This window comes from Sturnus vulgaris, chromosome 3 (genome assembly GCF_052056855.1).
Source record: "Sturnus vulgaris isolate bStuVul1 chromosome 3, bStuVul1.hap1, whole genome shotgun sequence".
In the NCBI taxonomy this organism is placed as follows: domain Eukaryota; kingdom Metazoa; phylum Chordata; class Aves; order Passeriformes; family Sturnidae; genus Sturnus; species Sturnus vulgaris.
This window is the reverse complement of record NC_142245.1, coordinates 6,612,480-6,639,253: the sequence shown is the minus strand read 5'-3', so window position 1 is coordinate 6,639,253 and position 26,774 is coordinate 6,612,480. Positions and strand designations below refer to the sequence as shown.

Sequence of the window (26,774 nt, the reverse complement as noted above, 5' to 3'; positions counted from 1 at the left end):
CACCCCCCGCCATGTCCCCACCTGGCAGCCCCCTGCCAGGGCACCCCGTTTTTTCCCCGGGAATGAGGTGTCCCTGGCACATCCCGCGGCAAAACAGCCGGAGCCGAGATTTCTGCTTCCAAAAAAACCACGGGAGCTTGGGATCGGGCCCTGTCTGGGAGTCTGCGGTTCCATGACCACTAATAGCAGGCCAGGATCACCCCATAAATCTGCTCGGGGTCGGCACAATCCCGGTTCTGTGCCTGGGGAAGAGGGACCGGCGGCGCCGCGGTGACAGCGGGGGGACACTGGGATGTCCCCCCCTCCCCATGGATCACGGCGGGAATTCCGGAGCCATCCCAGCCCAGCACCCCCCTGCAGGTCCCTGCCACCTGCGAGGATATTTTCATTCCTTTCCACACTTTTCCAGGGGGGGAAAAAAATTCCATTTCAGCCCGGGGCTTTCAAATCCAGCTTAATTTTGCCGGACAAATGGAAATCCTTTTTTTTTTTCCGCTAAAAAAAACCCGATTTTCTGATGGAAAACCACCTCAGGTTGAGAAGGAGCCTTTGGCACCTGCTCCCAGCCCTGGAAAAGCTGGAAAACAGGGAATTTCAGGCTGCCTGTCCTGAGTGGGATGATGGAATCCAGAACATTCCCAACATTTTTCCCCCCTAAAACAGAGCCAGTGATTCCCTCCCATTAAAACTCGGAATTCCTGTGTCCTTGGGACCTTGTCCCCTGTGCTGGTGGCCAGAATCCAGAGCCTTTGGATGCTAAATCCAGTGGGTTTGGGCTACTAAATCCAGGGATTTGGGCCTTCAGAATCCAGTGATTTTGGGCTACTAAATCCAGTGCTTTTGGCCTCTTAAATCCAATGGTTTTGGGGCTACTAAATCCAGTGCCTTTGGCCTCCTAATTCCAATGGTTTTGGGCTACTACACCTGATGATTTTGGCCTGGTAAATCCAATGCTTTTAGCCTGTTGAATCCAGTGCTTTTGGCCTTCTAAATATTCCGGGGGCTACTGAATCCAATGGTTTTGGACAGCTAAATCCAATGATTTTGGGCTACTAAATCCAGCATTTTTGGGGGCTACTAAATCCAGTGGTTTTGGCCTGCAAAATCTTGTGATTTTGGGCTGCTAAATCCACTGTTTTTGGGGCCACTGAAACGCTAAATCCAGTGCATTTCCAGGGAAGAGCTGTTCTGCAGAGGGACGGAAAAGCTCCGTGATGGCGGCAGCTCCGGCTCTCTCCAAACATTTCTCCCCCTTTCACTCTGATTTTTTTTTTTTTTTTTTTTTTTTTTCTCCCCCCTCAGAAGGAAACAGTGCCCAAATCAACACCCGGCCCCGGGAACGCCGGTTTTCCGCGGATCGGACGGGCACTTTCTGCTGGAAAAAAAACTTCCAATCAGCCGCATTCCCGAGCTGGGCTTATTTTTCACAGTTTTCTGAGTGCGTTTTGTTTTGGTGCCAGAGTAAAGAGCTGCAGGGACAGACTCCAGCCCAACCTGCAGCAGCAGCAGCAGCAGCATCCTCGCAAGATTTTGGGAAGGAGGGTGGGCTCTGACCTACATTCTCAGCTTAGGAAAGGACAGGTTATATCCCTTAACGTCCCCAAATGCTTCTCCCGGCACGCGAAGCCGAGATTTTGGAGGCTGAAGGAAATCCTCCCTCTCCCCCCACCAAAAGCAGCCTCCGGGTGTTTTGCTGTTTTGCAGCTTCCCAATCCCTTTTTCCAGAGGGTGGAACAACCTTAACCAGAGCTTTTTAAAGCTCTCCCACCTTTGCCTCCTCTCTTCCTCCGGCTCGGTGTCCCGGCGGCGGCAGAACAAGACGGCTACAGAGCCCGCTGGAAGCCGGTGCCGCGGAATACACTGGGAGGCTTTTTTTTTTTTTTTTTTTTTTTCCCTCTTTTTTTTTTTTTTTTTTTTTTTTTTTTTTTTCCCCCTTGGAAAATATTTCCCTGCCGCAGGCTGCGGTGACAGCAAACATTCCTGCCGGGGCTGGCGCGGGGAGGCATCACCCCTGCGGGATGGCTGGGGCTCCCAGCCCTTCCCTTCCCAGGGTGCGATCCCCAGGGATGAGCACAAAAAGCCTTTTTATGCTCCCAGCACCGGGGCTGGGGGAGGAATTTGTTTTTCCAAAGGGGAAAAGAGGAGCTGGCGTGGCCCCCCGGGAATATCCAGGGGAGCCCTGGCCGCTCCGTGTGCCCTCGGCTCACCGGGAAAAAGGGAGGATTGTTAAAAAAAAAACACCCCAAAAAAAAAAAAAAACCCAAAAAAAAAAACCACCTCGGATCCGGAGCAGGGAAGTCGGGGCTGTGGTTGTGAATCAACAGAGCTGCTGCTATTTCCAGCTTTTTTTGGGAGCAGGGATGGAGCCCCCCCCCCCCCCCAGGCCAGGTGTGTGCTGAGGGATTTCGGGAGCCGTGGCAGGGAATGGTGGCACGTGGCACACACGTGGATTTGTTCCTTCTGTGAGCTTCCATGGGCAATTCCAGCCCTGCGGAATATCAATTTTATTTTTTTACCATGGAATTCCAGAGGTGGTTTGGGTTGGAAAGGAGCTTAAAGCTCGTCCTGTCCCATGCTGCCATGGGCAGGGGCACCTTCCACCATCCCAGGTAGCTCCAGCCTGGCCTTGGACATTTCCAGGGATGGGGCAGCCACAGCTCCTCCGGGAAAACTGTTCCAGGGAAGGATTTTTTTCCCTCATATCCAACCTGAATCCACCCTCCTCCAGCTTTTCCCCCTTGTCCTCTCACTCCACGCCAAAAGTCCTAAATGATCACGGAAAGGAGATATCCCAAAACCCCAGGAGCTCTGCTGGTACCAGCCCTCCTGCTTTTCCTTCTCTTGGACAGCGAGGAAAAGCCATTCCCTGGGGCTATTCCACGATTCCAGTCCCACCCAGCCCTCATCCCACCGGGAAGCAGCGAGGGCTCGGCTTATCTGCAGGAGCAGCCTCCCTGTCTCCATCGCCGACCTTCCCGGCTGATTCAATCTGTGCCCAGGCTTCCCACCGGGAATGAAATCCACTCTAGGGAGCACCCAGGAGCCCTACACAGCTCATCAAGGCCGGCTCCACACGGGAATGGCGGGGCCGCTCCTTATCTCCGGAGATAGAGGATGTGCTGGGAGTGTCCTCATCCACCGGGATTTACCTGATGGAGCACCGGGATTCCGGTGGAGATTTTGGGGTTTATCCCAGCTTTCACTGGGAGGGTGCAGGCACATCCCAGCTTTCAGGGGGAGGGTGCCAGAGCATCCCAATTTCCCCACTGAGCATCCCAATTATCCCTGTTTGTCCTGGTTTAGGACAAATTTGGGAGGAGCATCCCCATTCCCACAGTGAGCACCCCAATTTCCCCAAGGAGTATCTCAATTTTCCCAGTGAACGTCCCAACTTCCAGAGCGAGAATCCCAGTTTCTCCAGTGAGCATCCCAATCTTTCCACAGTGAACATCCCAAATCCCACAGTGAACATCCCAAATCCCACAGTGAACATCCCAATTTCCCCACTGAGCATCCCAAATCCCACAGTGAACATCCTAAATCCCACAGTGAACATCCCAATTTTCCACATGGAACATCCCAATTTCCCCAATGAGCATCCCAATCTTCCCACAGTGAACATCCCAAATCCCACAGTGAACATCCCAATTTCCCCACTGAGCATCCTGATTTCCACGGCAAAAATCCCAATTTCCCCACTGAGCATCCTGATTTCCACGGCAAAAATCCCAATTTCCCCACTGAGCATCCTGATTTCCACAGTGATCATCCCAATTTCCCCACTGAGCATCCCAAATCCCACAGTGAACATCCCAATTTCCCCAGTAAGCATTCCATATCCCACAGCGAACATCCCAGTTTCCACATGGAGCATCCCAACTTTCACTGGAGCACACAACTTTCACTCCCGCCCCTTTTCCCCCTGCAATTCCATCACAAAAGCCCCCCTAACAGGATAACATTCCCAATCCACAGGCACCATCCCTGCCCCCTGCGGCATCCCTGCATCCCGAACTTCCACTCCGCTCCCCCTTTCAGTCTTGGGCTGGTGGCGGGGGGGGGGGGGGGTTTCCCACTGCTTTTCCCATCTGGCTGGGAAATCGGGATGCAACCGTGAGCGCCAACCCCAATCCCTGCTCCCATTAACACCTCATCATCTCCCGGGGATCCCGGCAAACACAGCGCCTCTCTCCGAGGAAATCCGCGCTCCTTGTGATGCAGAGCCCCCGGAGCGGGCAGAGGATGAGGAGCGGGGATATTTCCTGACCCTGGGATGCGCAGCTGCTCCCGAGGCCGGCACCTCCCTGGGCAAACAGCACCTGGGAGCTCAGGGAAGGCAGGATGTGGATTCAGGAAGCATCCCTGCATCCCGCTGCTCCATGGAGATGGTAATGGGCTCCCCATTATCCCGGCTCCCCGCTGCTCCCGCCGCTGCATCGGGGCTCGGTTGGCAGCCGGCCTTGGGAAGGGAGGGAAGGAGGGATCCAGGATTTATTCCCGCAGTCAGGAACGAGGCGCTGACAAACGGCCGCCGCTGGCACCTCCTTTGTTGGGAATGCTGCAAGGAACGTCCGGAGGCTGAGGAGGAGATAAAGCAGCCTGGCAGCTCCAGGGAGGTCAGGGTTGGGAATTCAGGATGCTCATCCATCCTTGCTAGCCGGGAAAGGGACAAAATTCAGGAGGAAACATCCGCTGGAGCAGCGGGAATAGGGAAAGGCGCCCCCAGCTCATCCCGCTGCTGCCGGATCCATCCCAAAGGATTTCTTCCCTGCTTCCCTGTGCCCTCACCTGCAGGGTCTCCCAAAATATTCTGATCCACAGGGATCCTCGAGTCCCACTCCTGGACACCCCAGAATTCCACCCTGTGCCTGCAGGCGTTTCCCAAGCATTTCCTAACGGGATTTGCCAGTGGAAAAGCTTTGGTGACCCCAAAAGCAGATTTTTGGCAAGGAATCTCCATGTCAAGGGCGTGGAGCACGGGACACACTTCCCATGCCAAGCTCCAAAACATCCCTGTGGAATTTTATGCCTTGCTGTGTCCTATTTGGAAAACTTTGGGAAAGGGGAATCAAACCTCAGGCCTGGGACGCTCAGAATCCCTCAGGATTGATCCCTGACGGAGCTTGGGATGGGAGCCAGTGGCATCATTCCCATCATTCCCATCATTCCCATCATTCCCATCATTCCCATCATTCCCATCATTCCCTAGGGATGTGGGTATTGCTCCCTGGAACGCCAATAGTCTGGCTCCCACCTGGGATTTATCCAGAGGGAGACGTGGAAGCTCCAAAGGGAAAATCAACTCATTTGGAAACAAAGTGGGAGCAATCCCGGTTATCTCCCAGTGGGCTCCAGCCGGGTGATGAAATCAGGGATAATCCCGAGCTCCGGGCAGATAACGCCTTCCCAATCCCTCCAAATCAACTCCCACTGCTGCATTCTCCATGCTGGAATTTCAGTTTTGTTGAAAACAAAAGATTTAAACTCTCAGAGCTGCCTTGTTCCAAGAGCAAGTGGGGTTTTTTTGGGAAGAGTCAGTCCGGGAATTCGGTGTATCCCATGGGGTGGCAGGGATGGGAATGCTGCCGGGATCAGCCCCATCCCCTCCCTCCTCCTGGAAGGAATTGTGTCATTCCAGGTGCTGACGTCATCAGGGAGCTCTGCCCTGTGGGGGAAAAAAAAAAAAAAAAAAAAAAGGCAAATCCCAAGGCACATCCCAAGAGTTTCCCATCCTATCCCGGTCTCCTGCTTCCACATGGGAAGAGCAGCTCTGCCTGTGGAATTTTGGAAAACCCCCATTCCATCCACCCCAAATCCTTTGGGATTCCGAGTTATGGATGAGCAGAGCCCAGACTCCATCTCAAGCTGGGCCTTTCCATAAAGAATCATTTTCCAGGAGCTTCCCAAGTTTCAGTTTAAAATATCCAGAAATATTCCCCGGGCAAAGAATCCAATGTTTCGGGAATAAACGGATGTGAAGCATTGTTTTTTTAAGGAAAATCACAGAATCCCGGCTGAGTTAAAGCTGGAAACATCCAACCATTCCCCCACCCACTAAAACCACATTCCCAAATTTTATATCCCTCCAGGAACTGGGATAACTGGGCAGCTGGGCCAGGGTTTTCCAACCTTTCCAATGAGGAATTTTCCCCTAAAACCCATGGGAAAGAGAAAGTTGTGCTGCATCCCTCCCTTAGACGTGGCCACACCTCCACTTCACCCCAGTTTTGCCTCCTGAGGATTTATCCCAGAAAAAGAGATTTGTTCCCTTCCCAGCATTCCCACCACCCCAGAATTCCTCGGGCGCCTCCGCAGGCGGGAGCTGCCGGCGGCCGTGTTTGACTGAAATAATTTTATTTGAACACAATTCCCTGTTTCAACATTTTTAAGGAGCAGGGGGTTATTTAAGATGGATTCAGTTTTAATCACTTTAATGGGATTTTCTGGTTTTTCATGGAAGCGCTTCCAAATGGTCCTGATTAACTTTTCCGAATCAATACGCTTAAGGGCAAAGCATACAATTATCCCGACAAATGAGCTCCTGCGTGGATCCTGCTGGAGCTCTGCCTTGGATCTGGCCCTGGATTCCCTTTCCCAGCTCACATTCCATGAGGGAAAGGGGCAGCACCCCGTGGATCCCTTTCCCAACTTTTATTCCAGGAGGGAAAAGGAGAATCAACTCCGGTTCCCCTTTCCCAGCTCATGTTCCCAAAGGAAAAGGGGCAGCACCCCATGGATCCCTTTCCCAGCTCATATTCCATAAGGAAAAGGGAGGATTAGCTCCAGTTCCTCTTTCCCAGCTCATATTCCATAAGGAAAAGGGAGGATTAGCTCCAGTTCCTCTTTCCCAGCTCATATTCCATATGGAAAAGGGAGGATTAGCTCCAGTTCCTCTTTCCCAGCTCATATTCCATAAGGAAAAGGGAGGATTAGCTCCAGTTCTTCTTTTCCAGCTCCCATTCCCAAAGGAAAAGGGGCAGCACAGGTGAGACTCAGACCCTGGATCCCCTTCCCGCATTCCTTGAGGAAAAGGAACCCAACAAGCCCTGGAATTCCAGAGGAAAACCTCCAGCTCTTGCCAGTTTTTCATTCCAACACCTTCAACACCCCAAAAATGCCCAAATCCCTGGAAAAACTGAGTTGGGATCAGCGCTGGCACTGGGATAACCTCAAACTCCCCCATGGGATCCCATATTCCCGTTATCCCAATCCTGCTTCCCGTTTATTCCCGCACGATCCGGTATCCCCTGGGCTTTGGGCAAGGTGCAGCGTTTTTCCGAACTTCCCGAGGTGCAGAATTCTTTGGGAAATGTCAGAGTTCCTGGTGGATTAAGCGGGAGCCGGAGCAAACAGGAATGACATTATTGTAATTCCTGCTGTGCCGGGTCATTTTCCTGCAATATCACAGCTCCCATAATCCCAAATCCTGCTCCTTGCATCATCCTTCCCGTTCCCTGCTCCCAGGTTTTTATTTATTCATCCCATGGATAAAAGCAAAGAGGAGGAAAAGAGAATTTCCTTCTGTTTTCCAGCTTTTTTTCCTTCCTTTTTCTTTCATTTTCCCTTCCTTTTTCTTACTGTTTTCCTTCCTTTTTTCCTTCCCTTTTCCTTCCTTTTTATTTCCTTCCCCCTTCCTTTTTTCCTTCCTTTTTTCCCTTCCTTTCTTCCTTGCATTTGGGCAAATTCAAACCCCACTGAAATTCCAGGGTTTTTTCATCTCTTTTTAGGGAAGCATTCCCCAATTCCACAGCAGCAATTCCCAGCGCATTCCCTGGGAATTCCCTGTATCCCAGCCCTGGGATACAAGGATCTGAACGTGGAATTATATCCAGAAAAGTCAGGCCCCTTGGCAGAGCTGGGATCATCCAATCCCTAAAATCCAGCCCTTCCCACTGCTCCAGGAGCAGGGAACCACCCCTGGCAGGAAAAGATGGATTCGCTACTTTTTTTAGGGAATTCTGGCTTCTTCCAGGATATTCCCAGCTTCCCTTTGGAGTTTATCCCTCTCCTTATCCCACCAACTGCTCCAATCCCTGGAACCAGCAGCAAATCCACCTTTTCCTGCTTTTTCTGCGGGATCAATCAAAAGCTTGGGAATTGCCGCCCTTCCCGAGCCTCTGGCATAGGATGAGCGCAGGGATACAGGAGGAAAAAATTCCTGGAGCTGAATTCCATGCGCGATCCAACAGGAGGCGCTTCCTGAGGGACACAGGGAATCTGGGAAAGGATTGGGAGCGCGGGACATTCCCTTGGGAATGCTGCTCCAGGTTTGCACCAGGAATTTTTTCCCACTCTGCTGGTGCAGGGGCAGAGCCGAGCAAGAAAAGCTGGATTTTAGGGAAAAATCACTCCTGGAAAAGCGGGGAAACCGTGGAAGGAGCCAATTAGGAAATGCTGCAAGGGAAAGGAATGGATTGTCCATGTTTTCCAGCGGTTTTTCCAGCTGTTTGCAGATGGGTTTGGGGTAGAATTTGGGAAGCGAGAGGGGGGTGTCCTCATGGGCTGAGCAGCTGGGATTCCCGGGAAAAGCCTCTCCTCCTGTCGGGAGCCATCCAGGCTGCGGGAATGGCTGGGAAAGGGGAGAATCCATGGATTTGAGCGGGGAAAGAAATCAATGATAATTAAAAGAAGGAGCAGCTTCCCAGTGAGGGCGTATCCAAGATTTCCAGGTGCTCCAGTCCATCCCAGTGTCCCCATCCCGACTCTGGGAGCACGGGAAGCTTCCCAGCTCCCTGATTTCCTCCCTCTGGATCTGCTCCAACTTTTTCTATTTCTGGACTCCATTCATCCCCAGCCGGCTTTCCATAAAAATTCCCGGTGCCTCCAGCCTGGCAGCCGGGAAAAACCTCCAGGAGTCCATAGGAAGCAGCAAAGCCTCCGGATCCAGCGCTCCAAAATTATTACGGAATGAGGGAGTGGAGAGGTGATGTCAGCCTGGATTTAGGGTGGATAATGCATCCCTCTGTCCCGGCTCTTCCCAAAAATTCACCACAATCGCAGAAGGAGAAACTTGGGAATATTCAGGGATTTCACAGGGAGCTGTTGCTGCCTCCCCTCTATTCTGTATTCCCAGCTCTTTCCCTTTCCATCAGTTTTGGGATACAGAGCTCCCAGCAAGGAGAACCACACCTTATTCCCAGCCCAAATTCCCATGGAATTCTCTTCCCTGCGCCCCTTTGGGGTTTCCAAGTTGGAAGTCCAAGCTCATCCATTGCCGTTGAATCCAGCAGGATTCGGGCAAATTCCACGTGCAATATTTCAATATTAATCAGGATTCCGAAGCTGGGAAGAAATTTTCCAGCAAATTTACGGGAGGGAATTGCCTCATCATCCCCAAATTCCTCAGGAGCTGAGGATCCTTGAGGCAGGGACAAGAATAAATTCATGGAATGGGAAGAGGGGCCGGATCCGCTTCTTATCCCGCTCCACAATCCCAGGATCCCCGAGCTTTGGGACACCGTGGTTATCCCCCATCCCTGCATCCCGATCCCCTCATCCCAGTGGGAATTTTTTGGAGGAGCAGACACAGGAGCATTGAGCAGGGCTTGGAATGTGGCAGCGGCTGCCAGAGCCCAGGAGCTCCCGGGAAAAGCGCCAGGCCAGGGAATAAGGAACTGCAGTGTGGATCCCAGACTGGATAAACACATCCCAGCTCCCAGCTGGCATCGCCAATGAGGCCCTGACCTCCGGCTCCACTTCCCGCCGGGAAAGGGAAACAAAGCACGTTTTCCAGGTTTTCCATGGAGAAAACAGCAGGAAAACACCCTGAGGAGCAGCCAAGCATCCAAACACCTTCAAAACTCCAAGCTTCCCGAATTTTTGGGGGGAGATATTCACTTTATAAATTCACAAAGTGGATAAATCCTCTTTTTTTTTTTTTTTTTAACCTTAGCATTCATCCCCAAAATATTTCTGGGAATTCCTTTACTCCCCAAAATAATTCCTGATTTTTTTTTTTCCCCTCAGGAGGGAGCAGAAAGCTCCAAGTTAAGAAGGGGAATACTTGAGAAGTTTCAAGGTTTTTTTTTTTTCCAGGAAGACGAGGTCAGATTTTAGCCAAGAACCTGTTCCCAACAATTCCCCCAAAAAATGGAGGTTAAGGAGTAAAAAAAAAATAAAAAAAAAAAAAAATTAAAAATTGGCTTTTCTGGAATTTGGGAAGGATCTTATTCCCACAGTTCTTGTCTTTTCTGGGAACGCCTTGGGATTTTAATTAGAGTTAAAAATTTCCCAAGCGTAAAGATCGAATATTTCCAAGCATCCCAAATCCCAGGATTTGGCGGCTCCCAGGAGAGGGCAGCAAATCTCCACGTTTCGGGCTTTCCTTGGGAAAATCGGGAAAGAGCGGACGGGGGGGGGGGGAGAAGAAGGCGGGGAAATTTGGGAGCAGCCCATGGAAGTGGGGCTGGAACACCGTGTCCTTTAGGATCCCTTCCAAATATTCTGGGATTGTGTGGAACTCATGGATTCCGAATTGTTGGAGACCCGGGGAAGATCCAAGGGGTGGAAAAAGGGGTTCCATAGGAGATTTACCTGGAAAAGGGGAGCAGGACGCTTTAAATGGGAATTTCTCCAGGAAAATCCCAACCCGTTTAGGGGTTCATTAATTCCCAACATCCATAGGTTCCTTCTCGCTTTTTCCCCCTTTTTCCAAGTCCTTGGAGTGGATTTGGGATCCAGCCCGGGTGAGGGAGCAGGACAGGCGCCCATGGACAGGGATAATGGGAATAAAGAGGAAAATTAACTGAATTCCTGGATAAGGAGAGCTGAACAATTCCCTTGGACACCGGGAAAAAACACTTCCCACTAAATCCCAGGATGGTTTCCTTGGAATTCCTTGACTCAGAGGCTCCCTAGAAAACCCGGACCTTAAAATCCCAGAACTGCCGATCCCAAGACCTGCAGATCCCTTGGGATGCACCGAGCAAATCCCAGTTTTCCCTCGGCGTCAGAGCAGGCTCCGAGGTTGGGATCTGGGGCAGCTCCTGAGGGTGGGATTGAGGAGAATCCCAGGATTTTCAGGAGTTGGGCTCTTTGAGGGTCCCTTCCTTGTGGGGATATCCCAGGATTTTATGGGACGGGAAGAAAGCCGAAGCTTCCTAATCGCAGCATCCTTATCCCGAATCCTGGAATTGCTCCCCTGGAGCCAAGGTTGTTCCTGCTCCTCCCAACCCAGAGTTTTCCGTGGAGTTCTGGGATCACGGCGCGGCTCCAATCCACGGCAGAGTTTCCTCCTTTACAGTAAAGGAGCCTCTGAAGGTTTCCTGTTGCTCCAGGGGGTGGAGGGGGCCCATGGAATCTGCTTCCATTGTTTAATTCCGTGTTTTCCTGTCTCCTGCTGCAACGGGAACGCCCGGAGCTCCTGGGCAGGCACCCGGGAATTTCTGTGTCAGCACAGCCGGGACCCCATTGTCCTTTATCCCTCTGGAACACCCCATGGAATTGGGGGTGGAGATGGGGTGCCAGCATTCCCTGGATCCTGGGTATTCCCAGAGGGATCAGTGCCAGCTGCACCATTCACCACGGTCATGGATTTAAGCGGCGAGGAGAAAATCCACCTGTTTTCCCAGGATTTCCGAGCCCATTCCCAGGAGTATCAAATGGATGTTTATCCCTATTCCCATCCTGACAGTCAGGCCCCAAATGGGCTCCTTCAGCCAGCTCCAAGCTCCCAAAAAATTCCCAGTACTGTGGTTTTGGGATGACTGAGGCGAGTTTGCTCCATCATTTCCTGGCCAGGGTCAAGATAAACTGGAGCAGCTGAGGGAGAAAGGAATGTTGGGAAAAAAAGGATGATCTGGGGGGGGTTTCATTCCCTAAAACTCCGTGACAGGAATTAGGTGGGAATTGCCCTCTGCTCCCAGGGAATAATAGACGGGATAAGAGGGAGCTTTAGGTTGGATATGGGGAAAATTTCTCTCCCAGGGCAGCGGTGGACTCCTTATTCCAGGAGGGATTCAACTCCATGTGGATGTGGCACTGGGGGACATGGATCAGTGCTGGATTCACATTGGATTCCATGATTTTGGAGGGCTTTTATTCCACGACTCTATTACTCTTTGATTCCATGATTCCACAATTCCATGATTCTGTGATTCCATGACTAGGGCTGAGCTGGGATAAGATTCCCTGGATCCCTCTCATCCAAAATAAAAACCCCCAAACCCAGCAACTGATTAAAAAAAAAAATAAACACCCCAAAAGAGCTGAAAGATGGAATTTCCTCCCATTTTTACTCCTTGCACCCCCATTTCCAGCAGAAACTCCGACCTGGGGAGGAATTCCCGGTGGGTTTGGATGTGGGGCCAGGCCTGGCTGATCCTCACCCCTCCGAACCAGGAATGTTGGGATGCGGTGCCGCAGGGAAGGAAGGACCCGGGGGCCCTGCAGCGCTGGGAAGGAGCGCAGGGAAGGCGGGAATGCGCGGCAGGAATGCGGGATGAGGGATGCGTTGCCAAGGCAACCATTCCTTCTCCATCACCCGCCTTCCCCCGGAGCCGCGGGGGATGCGAGGGCAGGGTGCGGGATTTGGGATGCGGGATTTGGGATACGGGGATTTGGGGGGAGGAGGGGGAGGGATCGGGCTGCGGATCCCGCCCTCCGCTGGAGCGGGAATGCTCCGGCCGGGAGCCGCAGGACAGCGCAGCCCCGCGGGAGGAGGGCGGAGGGCACTGCGCTGTTTTCCAGCGGAAATCCTGGAGCAGAAAGTTGCGCCGCGTTTCTTTTTTCATGGAAAGCCGATGCCTGCGGCGTAGGGATGCGGGAGAGGGGGAAGATCCCGCGTGTCCATCCCTGCCTTGTGTTCCGCTTTAAAAGGTCCGGATCTTCCCGGTCATCTGATCCAGGTCAAGCAGGACTTTCCATCGGCGGCGGATCCCACCCGAGCATCTTCCCTCAGCGGCCGCTTCCCCCCGGCAGGAAGGCGTGAGGCTCCTGCAATCCCCGGAATACCGAGAGGTAAAATATTCCCGGCTGGCTTTCTCCTTGGCAGGGTGAATGAAATCCTGGAGATGTGCGGGGGCGCCTTAAGGTGGATGGCGTTGATTCCCTGGCTGGGCTGGGATTCATTCCTAGGCCGGGTTGGGATGGATTCTCGGTCCAGGTTGGGAATTAATTCACGGGCCGGGTTGGGATTAATTCCTAGGCCGGGTTGGGATTGATTCCCGGGCCAGGTTGGGATTAATTCCTGGGCTGGGTTGGGTTTGATTGCCAGGCCACGTTGAGATTAATTCCTGGGCCGAGTTGGGATTGATTCCCAGGCCAGGTCGGGATTGATTCCCAGGCCACGTTGGGATTCCCAGGCCATCCCACCCGGTTTGAGGTGCCCCACGCGGGGCCAATTCCCACCCCACAGCCTCTGAGATCCCAAAAATCCCAGGATGCTCCCGGGTAGCGAGGAACGACGTGGAGGCGTCCAGGCAGGGAGGAGGTTGATGGAGGGAGCCGAGGGACGGTGGATGCGGGTTCCCGATGCCGGCGGAACGTGGGCGCCGGGATCCCCGCTCCCCACAGCCCTCACCCCTTGTGCCCCGCCCGCAGGTTGACCCCAGTGCCGGTGCTCTCCCGTCCATGGATCACCTGCCGCCATGAGCACGGACGCCGAGCAGCTCCTGGCAGCCGGAATTCCCCTCTGGAGCATCTCCAGCTGGGCCGGCTCGGAGCCGCCCCCCAACAGCAGCAGCAGCGGCGGCGGCGGCGGCGGCGGCGGCGTCGGCAGCGCGGAGGAGGCGGCGATGGCGCTGGCGGCGCCGGGCGAGGCCGGGCGGGCCCCGGAGCGCGGCGGGAGCGCGGCGGAGATCGCGGGCATGGTGGTGCTGCAGTGCGTCTACGGCCTGGTGTGCCTGCTGGGGCTGCTGGGCAACGCGCTGGTCATCTTCGTCATCCTGCGCTACGCCAAGATGAAGACGGCCACCAACATCTACCTGCTCAACCTGGCCATCGCCGACGAGCTCTTCATGCTCAGCGTGCCCTTCGTGGCCACGGCGGCGGCGCTGCGGCGCTGGCCCTTCGGCCGCGCTCTCTGCCGGACCGTGCTGGGCGTGGACGGCCTCAACATGTTCAGCAGCGTCTTCTGCCTCACCGTGCTCAGCCTGGACCGCTACATCGCCGTGGTGCACCCGCTGCGCGCCGCCTCCTACCGCCGCCCGCGCGTCGCCAAGCTGGTCAACGGCGGCGTGTGGCTGCTGGCGCTGCTGGTGGCCTCGCCCATCCCCGTGTTCGCCGGCACGGCGGTGACCCGCGACGGCCGCGCCGTGGCCTGCGACCTGCTGTGGCCCAGCCCGGCGTGGGCGGCCGCCTTCGTGGTGTACAGCAGCGCGCTGGGCTTCGTGCTGCCCGTGGTGGCCATGGCGCTGTGCTACCTGCTGCTGGCCGGCAAGATGCGCGTGGTGGCGCAGGGCGTGGGCTGGCAGCAGCGGCGGCGCTCCGAGGGCAAGCTGACCCGCCTGGTGGTCACCGTGGTGGCCATGTTCGTGGTGTGCTGGCTGCCCTTCTACGTGGTGCAGCTGCTGGAGCTGCTGCTGCCCGGCCGGCTGGACGCCAGCGCGCACAACGCCTCGCTGCTGCTCAGCTACTCCAACAGCTGCGCCAACCCCATCCTCTATGGATTGCTCTCCGAGAATTTCCGCCACTCCTTCCAGGGCGTGCTGCGCCGCTGCCGCGACGCCGGCCTGTGCTGCTGCCGCGCCGCCGAGGGCCGCGGAGGGGACAGCGAGGATGAGGAGGAGCCGCTGGATTACTGCGCCGCGCCCCGCGGAGACGCCAAGGGCTGCGTGTGTCCCCCCCTGCCCTGCCAGCAGGACCCCCTGCGCCCCCAGCCCTGCTGCGCGCCCGGGGCCCTGCTCCCCAAAACCACCCCTTTCTAGGGGATCCCGAAAGCTGCGAGGAAAGGGGATGCCGGCTGGAGAGGGCCCGCCACGCCCCACACCGCCGGCCGCGCCGCTCTCCGAAATAAAAAAGCCATAAGACTGGCCTGGGATGGAGAGAATTCCATGGACTGAGTGGTTATTGGCGGTGTTCCGGCACGCGGGAGCCGTCACCGGGGATGGGGAGGATCCCAAAACGTCGTGGAGCACGCGGGCCCCCCGATTAATAGCTAATAAAGAGACGGGAAGACACCGGGAAAAATCCCAAAGCTGCTCAGCTCTGCTGCATCCGCAGCGGAACGAGATCCCATCACGCACGCGTCCCTGCCCAGAATTCCCAGGATTTTAGCGCACCCAGGACCAAATTTCCACCCAAAAAACCCAAACAAATAAACCCCAAAACCAGGAGAACCAAATTTTGGTGAGCTTAGAACCCCGGGATGAGGAACAGAGCATGGAGGTCCCATGGAATGAGCCGCTTCCAGATGATTTGGGGTTTAGACGGGTTCCTCCCATTTTAATGGCACTGGGGAAGTACCAGCTGGGAATGTTTTCATCCCGGTGCTGCCCTGGATGCTCCGGGGTTTTCCCGGATTTCTGAAGGAATTTTTGGGAAAGGGGAGAAAGAACATTCCCTGAGCAGTTCCTCTAAACCAGACTGGCAAAGCTTTATTGGTGTCCACACAGGATCTCCACGAGACAATTCCAGCACACGGGGTAAAATTCCAATAAATAAATAAGGATTTACAAATCCCGGGGGCCCGGGAGTGGGGGTGGGGGATAAAACAGGGAGCGCCGGGAATTCAGGACTCCGTAAGGAAGGAATTTGTGATAAGATAAAACTCCGCAGTGGGAATTTGAGATAAGGGGGGGGAGGAGGAGATTTTGGGGGTGTGGTGGCAAAACCTCGGATCCACCCAGGAAGGAGCTGGGCTTCGAGCTGGATAACGTCCACTCTCAAACCTTTTCCTTTCTTTCCCTTCCTTTCCCTCGGATATTTTCCCAAGTGACACCTTTATATTTTGATATCTCTTTCTGGATAAGCACGGGCTAATTATGGATAATCGCAACAGCTCCCTCCTTCCCACTGCAGCCAAACTGTCCCAAAATAAACCTGGCACATCCACGGATTTACAGCCCTCGCTCCATGTGGTTCCACTTTAATCCGTCCCAAGGGATCCGTGGACACGACCCTCCACTTACCCGGCCTTTGGGATAACGACCTTTTAGGAAAACCGCAATTCCTACAAAGCCAATATTTTGATTTTCCCGGGAATTTGCAGCGGAGGTTTAGCATTCCAGGGGAGACGCTGCATGCGTGCTGGGAAGCTCACAGGGCGGGAAGGGGGAATGTGGGGGGACAGAACCCCTTGGCCTTGATCCCAGGCTTCCAAGACTTCCCCGGCTCCGGGATAATATTTCACCGGCATAAAGCTGCCAGCCAACGTTCCTGCTCTAACGGCAGCTGGAGCAGGACCCCCTTTGGCTCCTCAGGGAAGGATGGAGCTGGAAAAGCAAATCCTTCTGCAGAATTCCGCCCCAGTCCGTGGCTGGGAACGAGCGGCGCGCTGGATCCCGCCCCGTGGGAATGTTTTGCCTTGGGATAGAGTCAGCCCTGCACGAGGGAACAGGGAAAAATCCCTGTGGGCAGGAGGCCTCGTAAAAATACCCCAAATCCAACAATTTCAGGCAGCAACAGCGGGAAGTTACGGAAGGAGCTGGGTGAGGCTCTGCAGCAATGCAAACCTTTCCCACGAAACCCACCCCGGCAGCCTTCGTGTCCCTGTTTAACCTCCACATCCCACCAAAAAAAAAAAAAAAAAAAAAAAAAGAGAGGGAATGGGAATGAGGAATCCGAGTCCCACCTTGGTGACACCGAGCCGGGTCCCTGCTGTCACCAGTGGTTTAAGGTGACAAGTGCTTCCCACAACATCTTTGCTCCTCCCTCCCTCAGCCTAAAACAAACAAACCCCATCCCAAAGAAAAGCAGGAGCCTCCCAGCTCGGGAACACCATCCAGCCCGGGGGAGGGGGATTTGAGTCCTTCCAAAGTCCCCGTCTTGGTCACGGATTTCGAGTCACTTCCCCACGGAGCTGTCCCTCCTCGCGGTTTTTCCTCGAGGTTTTCCCGCCTCGGGAAAAGGGAAAGCTGAACTCCAAGGGAGCGGGAAAGGCGCAGCCTCTGGGTGTTCTGCGCTCTCCGGCGCCAGCATTCCGAGAGCCGGCCGGGTAGCAGCAGAGAGTATTTTCTGGGAGCGGGGTGATCACAGCTTTTCCCGGATGATCGTTCCCAAATTCCAGCCGGGGAGCAGCGGGACGGGGAGGAGCGGGGGGGAATTAAACGTCACCCAGTTCGGCCTGGCAGAGTCCGTCCTGTCCCGCTGTCCCTACGGCTTCTGCGCCGAGGGGACGGGCTGAAGCCCCAGCTCCTTCTCGCTGGGGCCGCTGTACTTGTAATCCATGGAGCCGTGGGAGCGGCAGCGCTTCCTGGCCAGGTGGAAGCCCAGGGCCAGCAGGGCCCCCAGGCTCAGCAGGGCACCCGCGGCGATGCCCACCAGCACCCCGGGGTGCAGCCGCTCCGCTTTCGGCGGCTGCCGGCTGGGCGCGGGCGTGGGCAGGACGGGCTCGGCATCTCCCGAGAACTCTTCCTCGCCGTCCCCGCCCAGGATGAGCACGCAGTCGGCGTCGCGGAGCTCGAAGCCCTGGGGACAGTGGCACTGGTAGCCGCCGGGCGTGTTGGTGCAGTTGAAGGGGCAGTGGTCGCTCTCGCACTCGTCTATGTCCACGCACAGATTCTCGTCGTCCAGCAGGAAGCCCTCGGGACAGTCGCAGCCCCCGCCGGCGTCGCACACGGCCGGGCACTCGGTGGTGTTGCAGTACAGGCGGCACAGGGTGGCGTTCCGCGGGTCCGGCGCGTAGCCCGGGTGGCAAGCGCAGCGGTAGCCCTGGGGCAACTCCTCGCAGAGCTGCTGGCACGGCGCCTTCCAGCAGAGCGGCAGGGGCTGGCAGCTCCCGTTCACCATGGTGTAGCCGCTGTGGCAATGGCACTGGAAGCCCCCCTGGGTGTTCACGCACTTCTGCTCGCACGGGCAGGGCTCGCTGGCGCAGTCGTCGATGTCCTCGCAGCTGACGCCGTCGGCCGCCAGCCGGTAGCCGGTGGCGCACATGCACACGAAGGAGTCCCCGGCCACCACGCAGTGATGCTGGCACTGCGCCCCCTCGCAGGGCGAGCGGCACCCGCGCCCGTCGGTGCCCAGCACGGTGCCCTCGGGGCACGAGCAGCGCGGCCGCCCGCCCTCCTCCGCGCACGTCCCCGCGCAGCCACCGCCTCCCAGCCCGCACGGCCACGCTCCGGGAGCGTCGCGGCCCCAGCGCGGCCCCGCGCCCTCCCCATCCTCGCAGCGCAGCTCCAGCCCCAGCTCAGGGACGAAGGCGGCGCTGAGCGGCGGCAGCGCCAGGAACTCGGCTCCGCGGGCGCCGAACGGGGTGGCGTAGGTGACGGGGACGCCGGGCGGCGCTGCCAGGCGGGGACAGCTGCCTCCGTAGGTGTACTGGCACAGAAAGCCGTCGGCCGGCTCCTCGCAGCGCCGCTCCTCCCAGCGCAGCTCCCGGGACACGGTCACGCAGCGCTCTCCGCAGCGCTGCCCCGACGGCGCCCAGTTGGTGTAATCGGTGTTGCGGTCGCCCGTGACCCATCTGAAGCCTCGGAGCAGCCTGCTGGGCTCGGTGCACGACAAGGAGGGCGACAGCGACAGCCCCAGCCAGAGACGCCCCTCGCGGTTCTGCAGCAGCAGCGCGATCGCCTCCTCGGCCACGGTGGAGCGCACGGTCATGAGGTGCCCCCCGCCCCGCCCGCAGCCCTCGTTGGCTCCGGAGAAGGTCCGGGACGCCCAGAACACGGCGAAACACTCGTGCTCCAGGCACTGCGCGCCCGCGGGCGACAGCTCCCGGGGCTGGGCCAGCACCGCCGTCCCGAGCAGCAGCAGCAGCAGCGGCAGCGGCGGCAGCGGCGGTGGCCGCATGGCCCGCGGAGGGGGCGGCCGGCGGCGCCCGGAGCTGAGCTGGGGCCGCTCCTCCCGGCCGCCCCCTTTATAGCCGCCCCGGCGGGGGAAGGAAGCGCCCGCGGGGCCGGGAGTGACCGCGGCGGTGAATCCCGGCCGGGCGCTGCCCCCGCCCCCGCCCCGCCGGCCCGGGTCCCCTCCCGCATCCTCCCGGCGGCTCCGCCCCGGCGGGGCCCGCCCGGCAGCGCGGGGGGGGCCGGCAGCGGCCAGGGAACACGGGGAGAGCCTTGGGAAAAGGGGGAAACAGCAGCGGGATTCGCCAGGACGGGGGGCACGGGGTGGGAGCAGCGCCGGTGGGGATTGTCACCACGCTGGGATCTTCATCACCCCGCTGGGATCTTCATCATCATCCCACTGGGATCTTCATCATTCCGGGATCTTCATCGTCTCGCTGGGACCATCATCATCCCACTGGGATCTTTTTTCATCCCGGTAGGATCATCATCATCATCATCGTCCCACTGAGATCTTTGTCTCACTGGGATCTTCGTCACCCCGCTGGGATCTTGATCATCCCGGCATCTTCATCGTCTCGCCGGGACCATCATCATCCTTCTGGGATCTTCATCATCCCGGTAGGACCATCATCATCCCACTGAGATCTTTCTCCCACTGGGATCTTCATCATCCCGGGATCTTCGTCATTCCGCTGGAATTATCATCATCACGCTGGGATCTTCATCATCCCAATGGGATCTTTGTCCCACTGGGACCATCATCCCCCCACTGGGATCTTCATCCCCCCACTGGGATCTTCATCATCCCACTGGGATGTCACCCAGCTGCTGCCACAGTGCTGGCACCGGGGAGGTCACAATCCCGTGCCCAGCTCAGGATCCAGAAAAAGAAGAAAGAAAGAAAGAGAAGAGAGGTTGGAGCGTGTCCAGAGATGGGAATGGAGCCGGGAGGGGGCTGGAGCAGCAGGAAGGAGCTGGGAAAGGGGCTCAGCCTGGGGAAAAGGGGGATCCAGGAGGGAATTTTCCCTCTTCACAATCCCTGACAGGACGGTGGAGCCAGGTGGGACCGGGATCTGCTCCCTGAGAATAATGAACAGGAAGAAGGGAAACAGTTTAGGTTTGATTGGGGAAAACTTGAAAAATAAATAATTAACATATAATTATATATTTCAGTCTATAGTTATATGTGATTTATATAGTTATACTATTTGGTATTATTATTATTATTAAGCATTATTATGACCCCTTTTCCCATCTCCCCTATTCCCCACCGACATTTCTGAATGAATATCCCATTCCATCTGTTTGTCCTTGGGGGATCCCTCTGTGCTGCCAAAACAGAGCCAGGAGCAACCTAAAAATGCACCTTAAATATCTCCACTCCACAAAAAAGGGGACGTGAGGCTGTTTTTTCATGGAATTCCAACAGCCCCGGGCGCTGCAATTGCCCCTGGGATGAGCAGCAAATCCCAATTTCCTCGGATCAGGGCAAGGAAGTTTCTTTATTAAACTTTATTAAACTTTATTGTCCTTCATTGAACTTTGTTTGCTCTATTTTAAACCCTTGGGGTTTATTTTGTCCTCTCACAACCTTGGGTGCCTCCCTTAAATCGTGTGAGGCTGAGGAGAAAAGGGAAGCTGGGAGGAATAATAATAATAATAATAATAATAATAATAATAATAATAATAATAATAGCAGTAGTAGTAGTAGTAGTAATGAAAAACTCTTAATTAATCCCATTGGACTTTTCAGATCTGCCACAAAAATGGAAAAGAAATATCCATGGGATTTAATTCCAGTAGCAGGGATGATCCTCAAGGAGAAAGTGTCCACGGGGGAGCTTGGAACAAAGAGTTTCTCCAAGCAGGATCATTCCAGGAATTTTCTGGAGAGTTGGATAACTCTGACCTTTCCCGGCTCTAGGAACCCCTGTTGTTCCCACAATTTTCACTTCTTTGTTTCCAATTCTTCTTCCACTTCTCCTTTTACTTCTGCTTTTGTTTTCTGGAGAAAACCACCAAGAAAAGGGGGAAAAAAAAACACAGGAAAAGAAGGAAAATGGAGTGTGGTGAAGAAGGAAAAAAAAAAAACCAAAACATTAAATTCCTGCTCCTGCTGTTTTTATTTTTTTTTTTTCCAGTGACTGCAAACCCAGATAAAAAATTCCTTGTCAAGGTTTTTCTCCAGGAAAAAACAGAGCCTTCCCAAACAATGATCCCTCTCTGCTGGCCTTGTCCCACTGACAACGCTCGCCCCTAAAAGATAACGGGGATGGGGTGGGAGGAACGGGACTCATCGGGGTTTCATAATTCCCTTTTATCCCACTGCCCCGCGGGCTGAGTCAGGGTGCCAGCACTGCCCTTCCTGCTGACAGGCTGCTTTTCCTCTTCCCCAGCGCCATTCATCGTGTTTTCCCTGCCTTTCTTTCCCTCTGACTCACCCCGGCTGGCCCCGTCACCCTGCTCGGAGCGGGCACTCGGAATGCTCGGCCTGACCCCCGGATCCGGGACTTTGTGTCAACAGGGGGGAATTTTTTGGCTCCTTCGCAGGGTTTTTGGGATGAGGTTGCTCCGTTGGAATGCTGGCAGTTGTCCATGAGGGAATGGAAAGCAGTGGAATGTAAAATAATATGAAATATCATGGGATAACAGGATCTAAAAGGAGTCGATCCAATTATTTCATCCTGAAAAAACCTGCTGATATCAAAGGGGCTGCTCGTGGATTTGGGATCTTGGTCATGGGATTAGGACCTTAGTTGTGGGATTGGAACCTTGGTTATGGGACTGGGACCTTGGTTGTGGGATTGGAACCTTGGTTGTGGGATTGGAACCTTGGTTGTGGGATTGGAACCTTGGTTATGGGATTGGAACCTTGGTTGTGGGATTGGAACCTTGGTTATGGGATTGGAACCTTGGTTATGGGACTGGGACCTTGGTTATGGGATTGGAACCTTGGTTATGGGATTGGAACCTTGGTTATGGGATTGGAACCTTGGTTATGGGACTGGGACCTTGGTTATGGGATTGGAACCTTGGTTATGGGACTGGGACCTTGGTTGTGGGATTGGAACCTTGGTTATGGGACTGGGACCTTGGCCATGGAGTCAGGACCTTGGTCATGGGATTGAGAACATGGTCATGGGATTGGGACCTCACTCACAGTTTTAGGAACTTGGTCATGGCCTTAGGACCTTGCCTGTGGGTTGAGGCCCTTCCTCGTGGTTTTGGGAACTTGGTCATGCCATTAGGATCTTGCTCATGGACTTGGGCCCTTCCTCTTGGGTTTAGGGCCTGGCTTGTGGGTTTGGGACCTTTATTATGAGTTTGGGACCTTCTTTGTGGTCTTGGGATCCAACACAGCCCATCCCGCTGCTCCCACCCCATAGCCTCGGCAGGGATGAAGGGAATGGCCCCTGCCCAGGACCACAAATCCTGGGAAAGGCTGAGGAAATCCTGGGATAAACCCCAGGGAAGGATTTGGGATCACCACCCACCCACCGTGGGGAGCACAAGGATTAGGAGCACCAGACCATGGATTTTTAGGAATATCTTTATTCAAACCCACTGCAAACACATTTTTGTTCAGGTTTTCTTTGAATTTCATCCGGAGAGAGGTGTTGGGATAACTTTATCCTGTAAATCCAAAACAAAACACTCATGCACGACAAAAAACTCCAAGGAGCAGGATGAACATCCTGTCTCCTGTGGAAGACAGGGCACCAAATCATCCTGCTCCAAATTGTGGGATTCACCAGTCCATGGATTAAGGAGGCCACGGATCAAGATGTGGCAGGAAAAACGAGAGACATGAGGTTGGATCCAGGTGGAATTGCACCAGGAGGGAGGATATACAGCAGGAAATATTCCCATTAGGGAGAATCCAACCTAAACCTTGGCACAATTCATGTCTTCCCCTAGATCCACCATCATTCCCCACTGGAATACACAGAGGACGTAAGAGAAATCGGGATGGCGATTTTTTGGGAATAAACAGCACACCTCAGGTTTTTCCCAGCCTGGTTCCCACCCTAACCCTTCCTTTCCCTTTGTTATACCCCATCAAAAATCCCAAGGCTGTCACTTCCCACAGATCCCAAACCAGCATAATTGCACGGGGTGATTAATTTCCTTCATTGATCCAGCTATTCCCAATGCTCTGCTGGCTTGGGATTTGGGAATTTTCGGCAGCATTTCCAAGAATCCCGCTGCTACGTTCCCCCCCCTCCCCTTTCTCCCAACCCGGGCAGCACATGGAGAACGTTCCTATCAGCTCCATTTTCCTGTTTGCAGCTCACAATGGAGCCCCAAGACAAGAAAAAAAGCAGGAAAGGGTTTTCCTCGGCACATGGAACGACAGGATGCAGCTCCCTGCCCACCACAACCTCCTTTGTGCTCCATCCCCATCCCCGCAGCGATTCAGCCCCAGGGACAAAACAATTCCAACAGAAACTCCAGGACACTTCAAATCCTGTGGCTGATCTTTTCCAGCCCTTCAGAGCATGGATAAACCACGGAGGAGGTGCTGTTGGATGTGCCCCTCAGGATTTTGGGGGAGAATTCCCACTGGAAAGGCTGGAAGACGCTCAAGGAATTTTGGGAAGTACCTAGGCAGCAACTTGGCCCGGAGAGTTTTTGGGGGAGTTAGGAGTTTTACACAGAATAATCAGCAAATATTCCAATTCCAGCGTATACCTTAGACACGGAAAGAGGGAAAAACACACTCAGCCTGGAGCCGGGAAGGATCCTTTCCCAAAAAAAACCAACAACAACAACAAAAAAAAAGATCCAACAGGAAAAGCCCAGCCTCCCATGTGGCTGATGGGAAGGAGAGTATTGTTTTCTCTGTTTAGAAGAGGATTTAGGCAGGATACTCTGGAAACGAGGAGGCGGTTATTCCAAACACAGCTTTTCCTACCTTTATGCCATTCCTTGGCTCCGTGCTGAGCAGTTTTCCCTGGTTTCAGGCCACAGACTTTTAATAAAACCCCAAAAATAACCCTTAAACCCCACCCAGGATGTGCCTGCAGGAGCCTGGTCGGGCCCTGCTGAGGCACATCCCCTTGTCAAACCCTATTCCACCCCGACTTCAAACCCTTTTCCAAGGCAAATCCGAGGCTGGAATGCAGCCACGAGCAGGGGGAGCAGTGCACGAGGGGCTGCAGGAGAATTCCAAGCGAGCAGTTTCCCTTTAGGAACACGATCCAATCATTCCCAATCCGCCTCTGGGAGCGGAGCTGAGGAGACAAATTCCACCCCATTCCCTGTCCCCTCCCGTTAACCCCTGGAGCAGCAGGACGGCAAATCCCACTGGAGCAGCCAGAGGAGCTCACTTGGGGCACAAAGCATTCCCTCCCCACCCTTTCACCGGGATTTTTTAACCCCCTCCTACCTGCGCTCCCCGCGGCTCTCGGGCTGCTCGGGCACCCAGCAATAATTATCGGCCGCGTTTTTGGCCGGCGGCTTCTCCCTCTTGGCCGCCCTTTTCCTGCAAGCCACGAGCGCCAGGGCGAACGCCAGCAGGAGCAGGATGGCCACCAGGCTGCCCACGATGTAATAGAGCAGCAGCCGCGGGCCGTCGGCGCTGTGCTCGTCCGAGCCGCCCCCCAATCCCTCGGTGGGCATTCCCGGAGTCCGCGGGATGCTCGTGGTCCATGGGATGCTCGTGGTGCCCGGGATGCTGCTGGAGCTGTGTGGGATGCTGCTGGAGCTGTGTGGGATGCTGCTGGAGCTGTGTGGGATGGTGTCGGAGCTCTGTGGGATGCTGTCGGAGCTCTGTGGGATGCTGTCGGAGCTCTGTGGGACGCTGGAGCTCTCTGGAATAGTGTTTGGGATCGCCTCTCCGGGGCTGCAGCCGTGCCCATCCCCGTCCCGGATGAAGCCGGGCGGGCACAGGCACTCGTAGCCGCCGGGGAAGTTGCGGCAGGCTCCGGGACACGGATCCCGCAGGCATTCATCCACATCCAGGCAGGAATCTCCTCCCGGCTGCCGCTGGAAGCCGGGCCGGCAGGTGCAGCGGAAGGAGCCGGGAATGTTGATGCAGAGCTGCGGGCACGCGTGGGGCTGGGCACACTCGTCCACGTCGTGGCACTGGCGGCCGGCGGGCCCCGCGGGGCGGTAGCCGGGCGGGCACAGGCACTCGTAGCCACCGGGAACGTTGTGGCACTCGTGCTGGCACGGCCCGGACTCGCACTCGTCCACATCCGAGCAGCCGCGGCCGTCGGCTGCCAGGGCGTAGCCGGGCTCGCAGCCGCACTCGAAGCCGCCGGGCAGCGGCCGGCAGGAGCCCTGGCACGGGTTGGGATGGCAGGAATCCTCGGGGACGCAGGAGGCCATGTCGGCGGCCAGCACGTAGCCAGGGTGGCAAGCGCAGCGCGGCGACTCGCCCGGCCCGTCCAGGCAGAGCTGCTGGCAGCCCCCATTGAGGTGGCCGCAGGCCACCGGGCACAGGGGGCCCGGCGGGTGCCAGGCGAAGCCACCCCCGGCCAGCGGCCCCTTGCAGACGGCGAACGCCGAGCTGCCGGCGGCCTCGCAGCGCACCTCGGCCAGCGTGCCGAAGGGGGCGGCGGCCAGGCGGGCGCTGCGCACCCCGAACGGGGTGCTGTAGGTGACGGAGCCGCGGCCGGCCAGCGGCAGCAGCCCGCACATTCCCTGGAAGCTGAACTTGCAGAGGAAAGCGGGCAGCGGGCTGCGGCAGGCGCGGTCGCTCCAGCCGCCGGGGAGCCGCAGGCTGGCGCAGCGGGCGCTCACGCAGGTCACGGCCGGCTCGGATGCCCACTCCGAGAAGTTGCCCTGCTCGCCCCCGGCCACCCAGGAGAAGCCTCGCAGCGGCTCCTGCGGCTGCACGCAGTGACCCCGCGGCAGGGCCAGCCCGAGCCAAGCCGGGCCAGCCCAGCGGGCCGTGGCCAGCAGCTCCCGCAGGCGCGCGGCCTCGCTGGCGCTGCGCACCGGGGCCAGGTTGCCCCCGTTATCCCGGCAGCGCTCCTGCGCGTTTTTCCAGGTGCTCTCGGCGCGGTGCAGGGTGTAGCAGGCGCTGTCGGCGCACAGCACCTCCACGTCCTCCCCTCCGCAGCTCCAGGCCAGCAGCAGCAGCAGCAGCAGCAGGAGCGTCCGGAGCGCGGCCATCCCGCCGGACAAATGGACAAATGGACAAGTGACCAGCGGAGTCGCGGCCGGCGCTCACATCCCGTTGTCCCGCCGAGCTCTCCCGAAACACATCCTGTGCTCCCGGCTTTCCTATTTATCACCGGAGGCCGCGGCTTCCTGTAGCGTGGAGCCTCGCTGGGCTCCCCTGGCTTCCCTTTCCCGCCGGCTCCTCGCTCCCATCCCAAAGTTTCGGGGGAAACACGCCGCGTTCCTGCTTGTTGCTTTTTTTTTTTTTTTTTTTTTTAATTTTTGATTGATTCCCTCCGGCAGCAGCAGCTGAGTTTTCCAAGCCCTAATAGGGGCCGGGAGTGTTTTTCGAGGCACGTGTTGCTAAAAAGGGGAAGGAAAACATCGCGGCTGAGAAGCCCGTGGGATCCGTGGATATCGGCCTCTCTAAAAAAGAGGGAATATTTGGAGCGAGCTCTGCCGCGCACGCGCGAAGATTCCAGCGCATTTTTCCCTTTCTTTAAATAGATGGAAAAGCTCTGAAATAGGAGCTGGGTCGTGGGAAGGTCCTGGGAATACCAGGATGGAGCCAAGCCCGGCCGGGCTCCGGTGCCATCCCCAGCAGCGCTGTCCTGCCATTCCATGGACGAGGATTCCTCACGGAATTCCAGGTTTGGGCTGGAAAATCTCATCCGTGAGCAGGGCAGGGACAATTCCACTGGAATGGGTTCTCCCAGACCTTGATGCTGGGATACTGGGCTGCTCCCAGTTCTCTCCCTGCATGCCCAGGATTTCTCCCACTGG

General features: G+C 56.1%; 3 protein-coding genes and 1 long non-coding RNA gene across 4 annotated transcripts; 1 reads left to right on the top strand and 3 right to left on the bottom strand.

The window, feature by feature from the left end:
• Nucleotides 1–5,494: 5,494 nt before the first annotated feature.
• On the bottom strand, nucleotides 5,495–12,873 carry LOC148224164 (uncharacterized). The gene is made up of 2 exons (XR_015802106.1): nucleotides 12,327–12,873; nucleotides 5,495–5,665 (listed from the first exon to the last, which is right to left on the bottom strand). It is a non-coding gene; the product is annotated as an uncharacterized LOC148224164 (long non-coding RNA).
• On the top strand, nucleotides 12,819–16,000 carry SSTR4 (somatostatin receptor 4). Its single transcript, XM_014895021.2, has 2 exons — nucleotides 12,819–12,957; nucleotides 13,540–16,000. Exon 2 carries the CDS (start codon nucleotides 13,587–13,589, stop codon nucleotides 14,862–14,864), a length of 1,278 nt encoding a protein of 425 aa, XP_014750507.2. The 5' UTR covers nucleotides 12,819–12,957; nucleotides 13,540–13,586; the 3' UTR covers nucleotides 14,865–16,000.
• On the bottom strand, nucleotides 15,514–18,918 carry THBD (thrombomodulin). Its single transcript, XM_014895020.2, has one exon. It carries the CDS (start codon nucleotides 18,883–18,885, stop codon nucleotides 17,251–17,253), a length of 1,635 nt encoding a protein of 544 aa, XP_014750506.2. The 5' UTR covers nucleotides 18,886–18,918; the 3' UTR covers nucleotides 15,514–17,250.
• Nucleotides 18,919–22,415: 3,497 nt separating this feature from the next.
• On the bottom strand, nucleotides 22,416–26,440 carry CD93 (CD93 molecule). The gene has a single exon (XM_088160831.1). The coding sequence runs from the start codon at nucleotides 26,001–26,003 to the stop codon at nucleotides 24,267–24,269; it is 1,737 nt and encodes a 578-aa protein (XP_088016957.1). The 5' UTR covers nucleotides 26,004–26,440; the 3' UTR covers nucleotides 22,416–24,266.
• Between the last annotated feature and the right edge of the window lie 334 nt (nucleotides 26,441–26,774).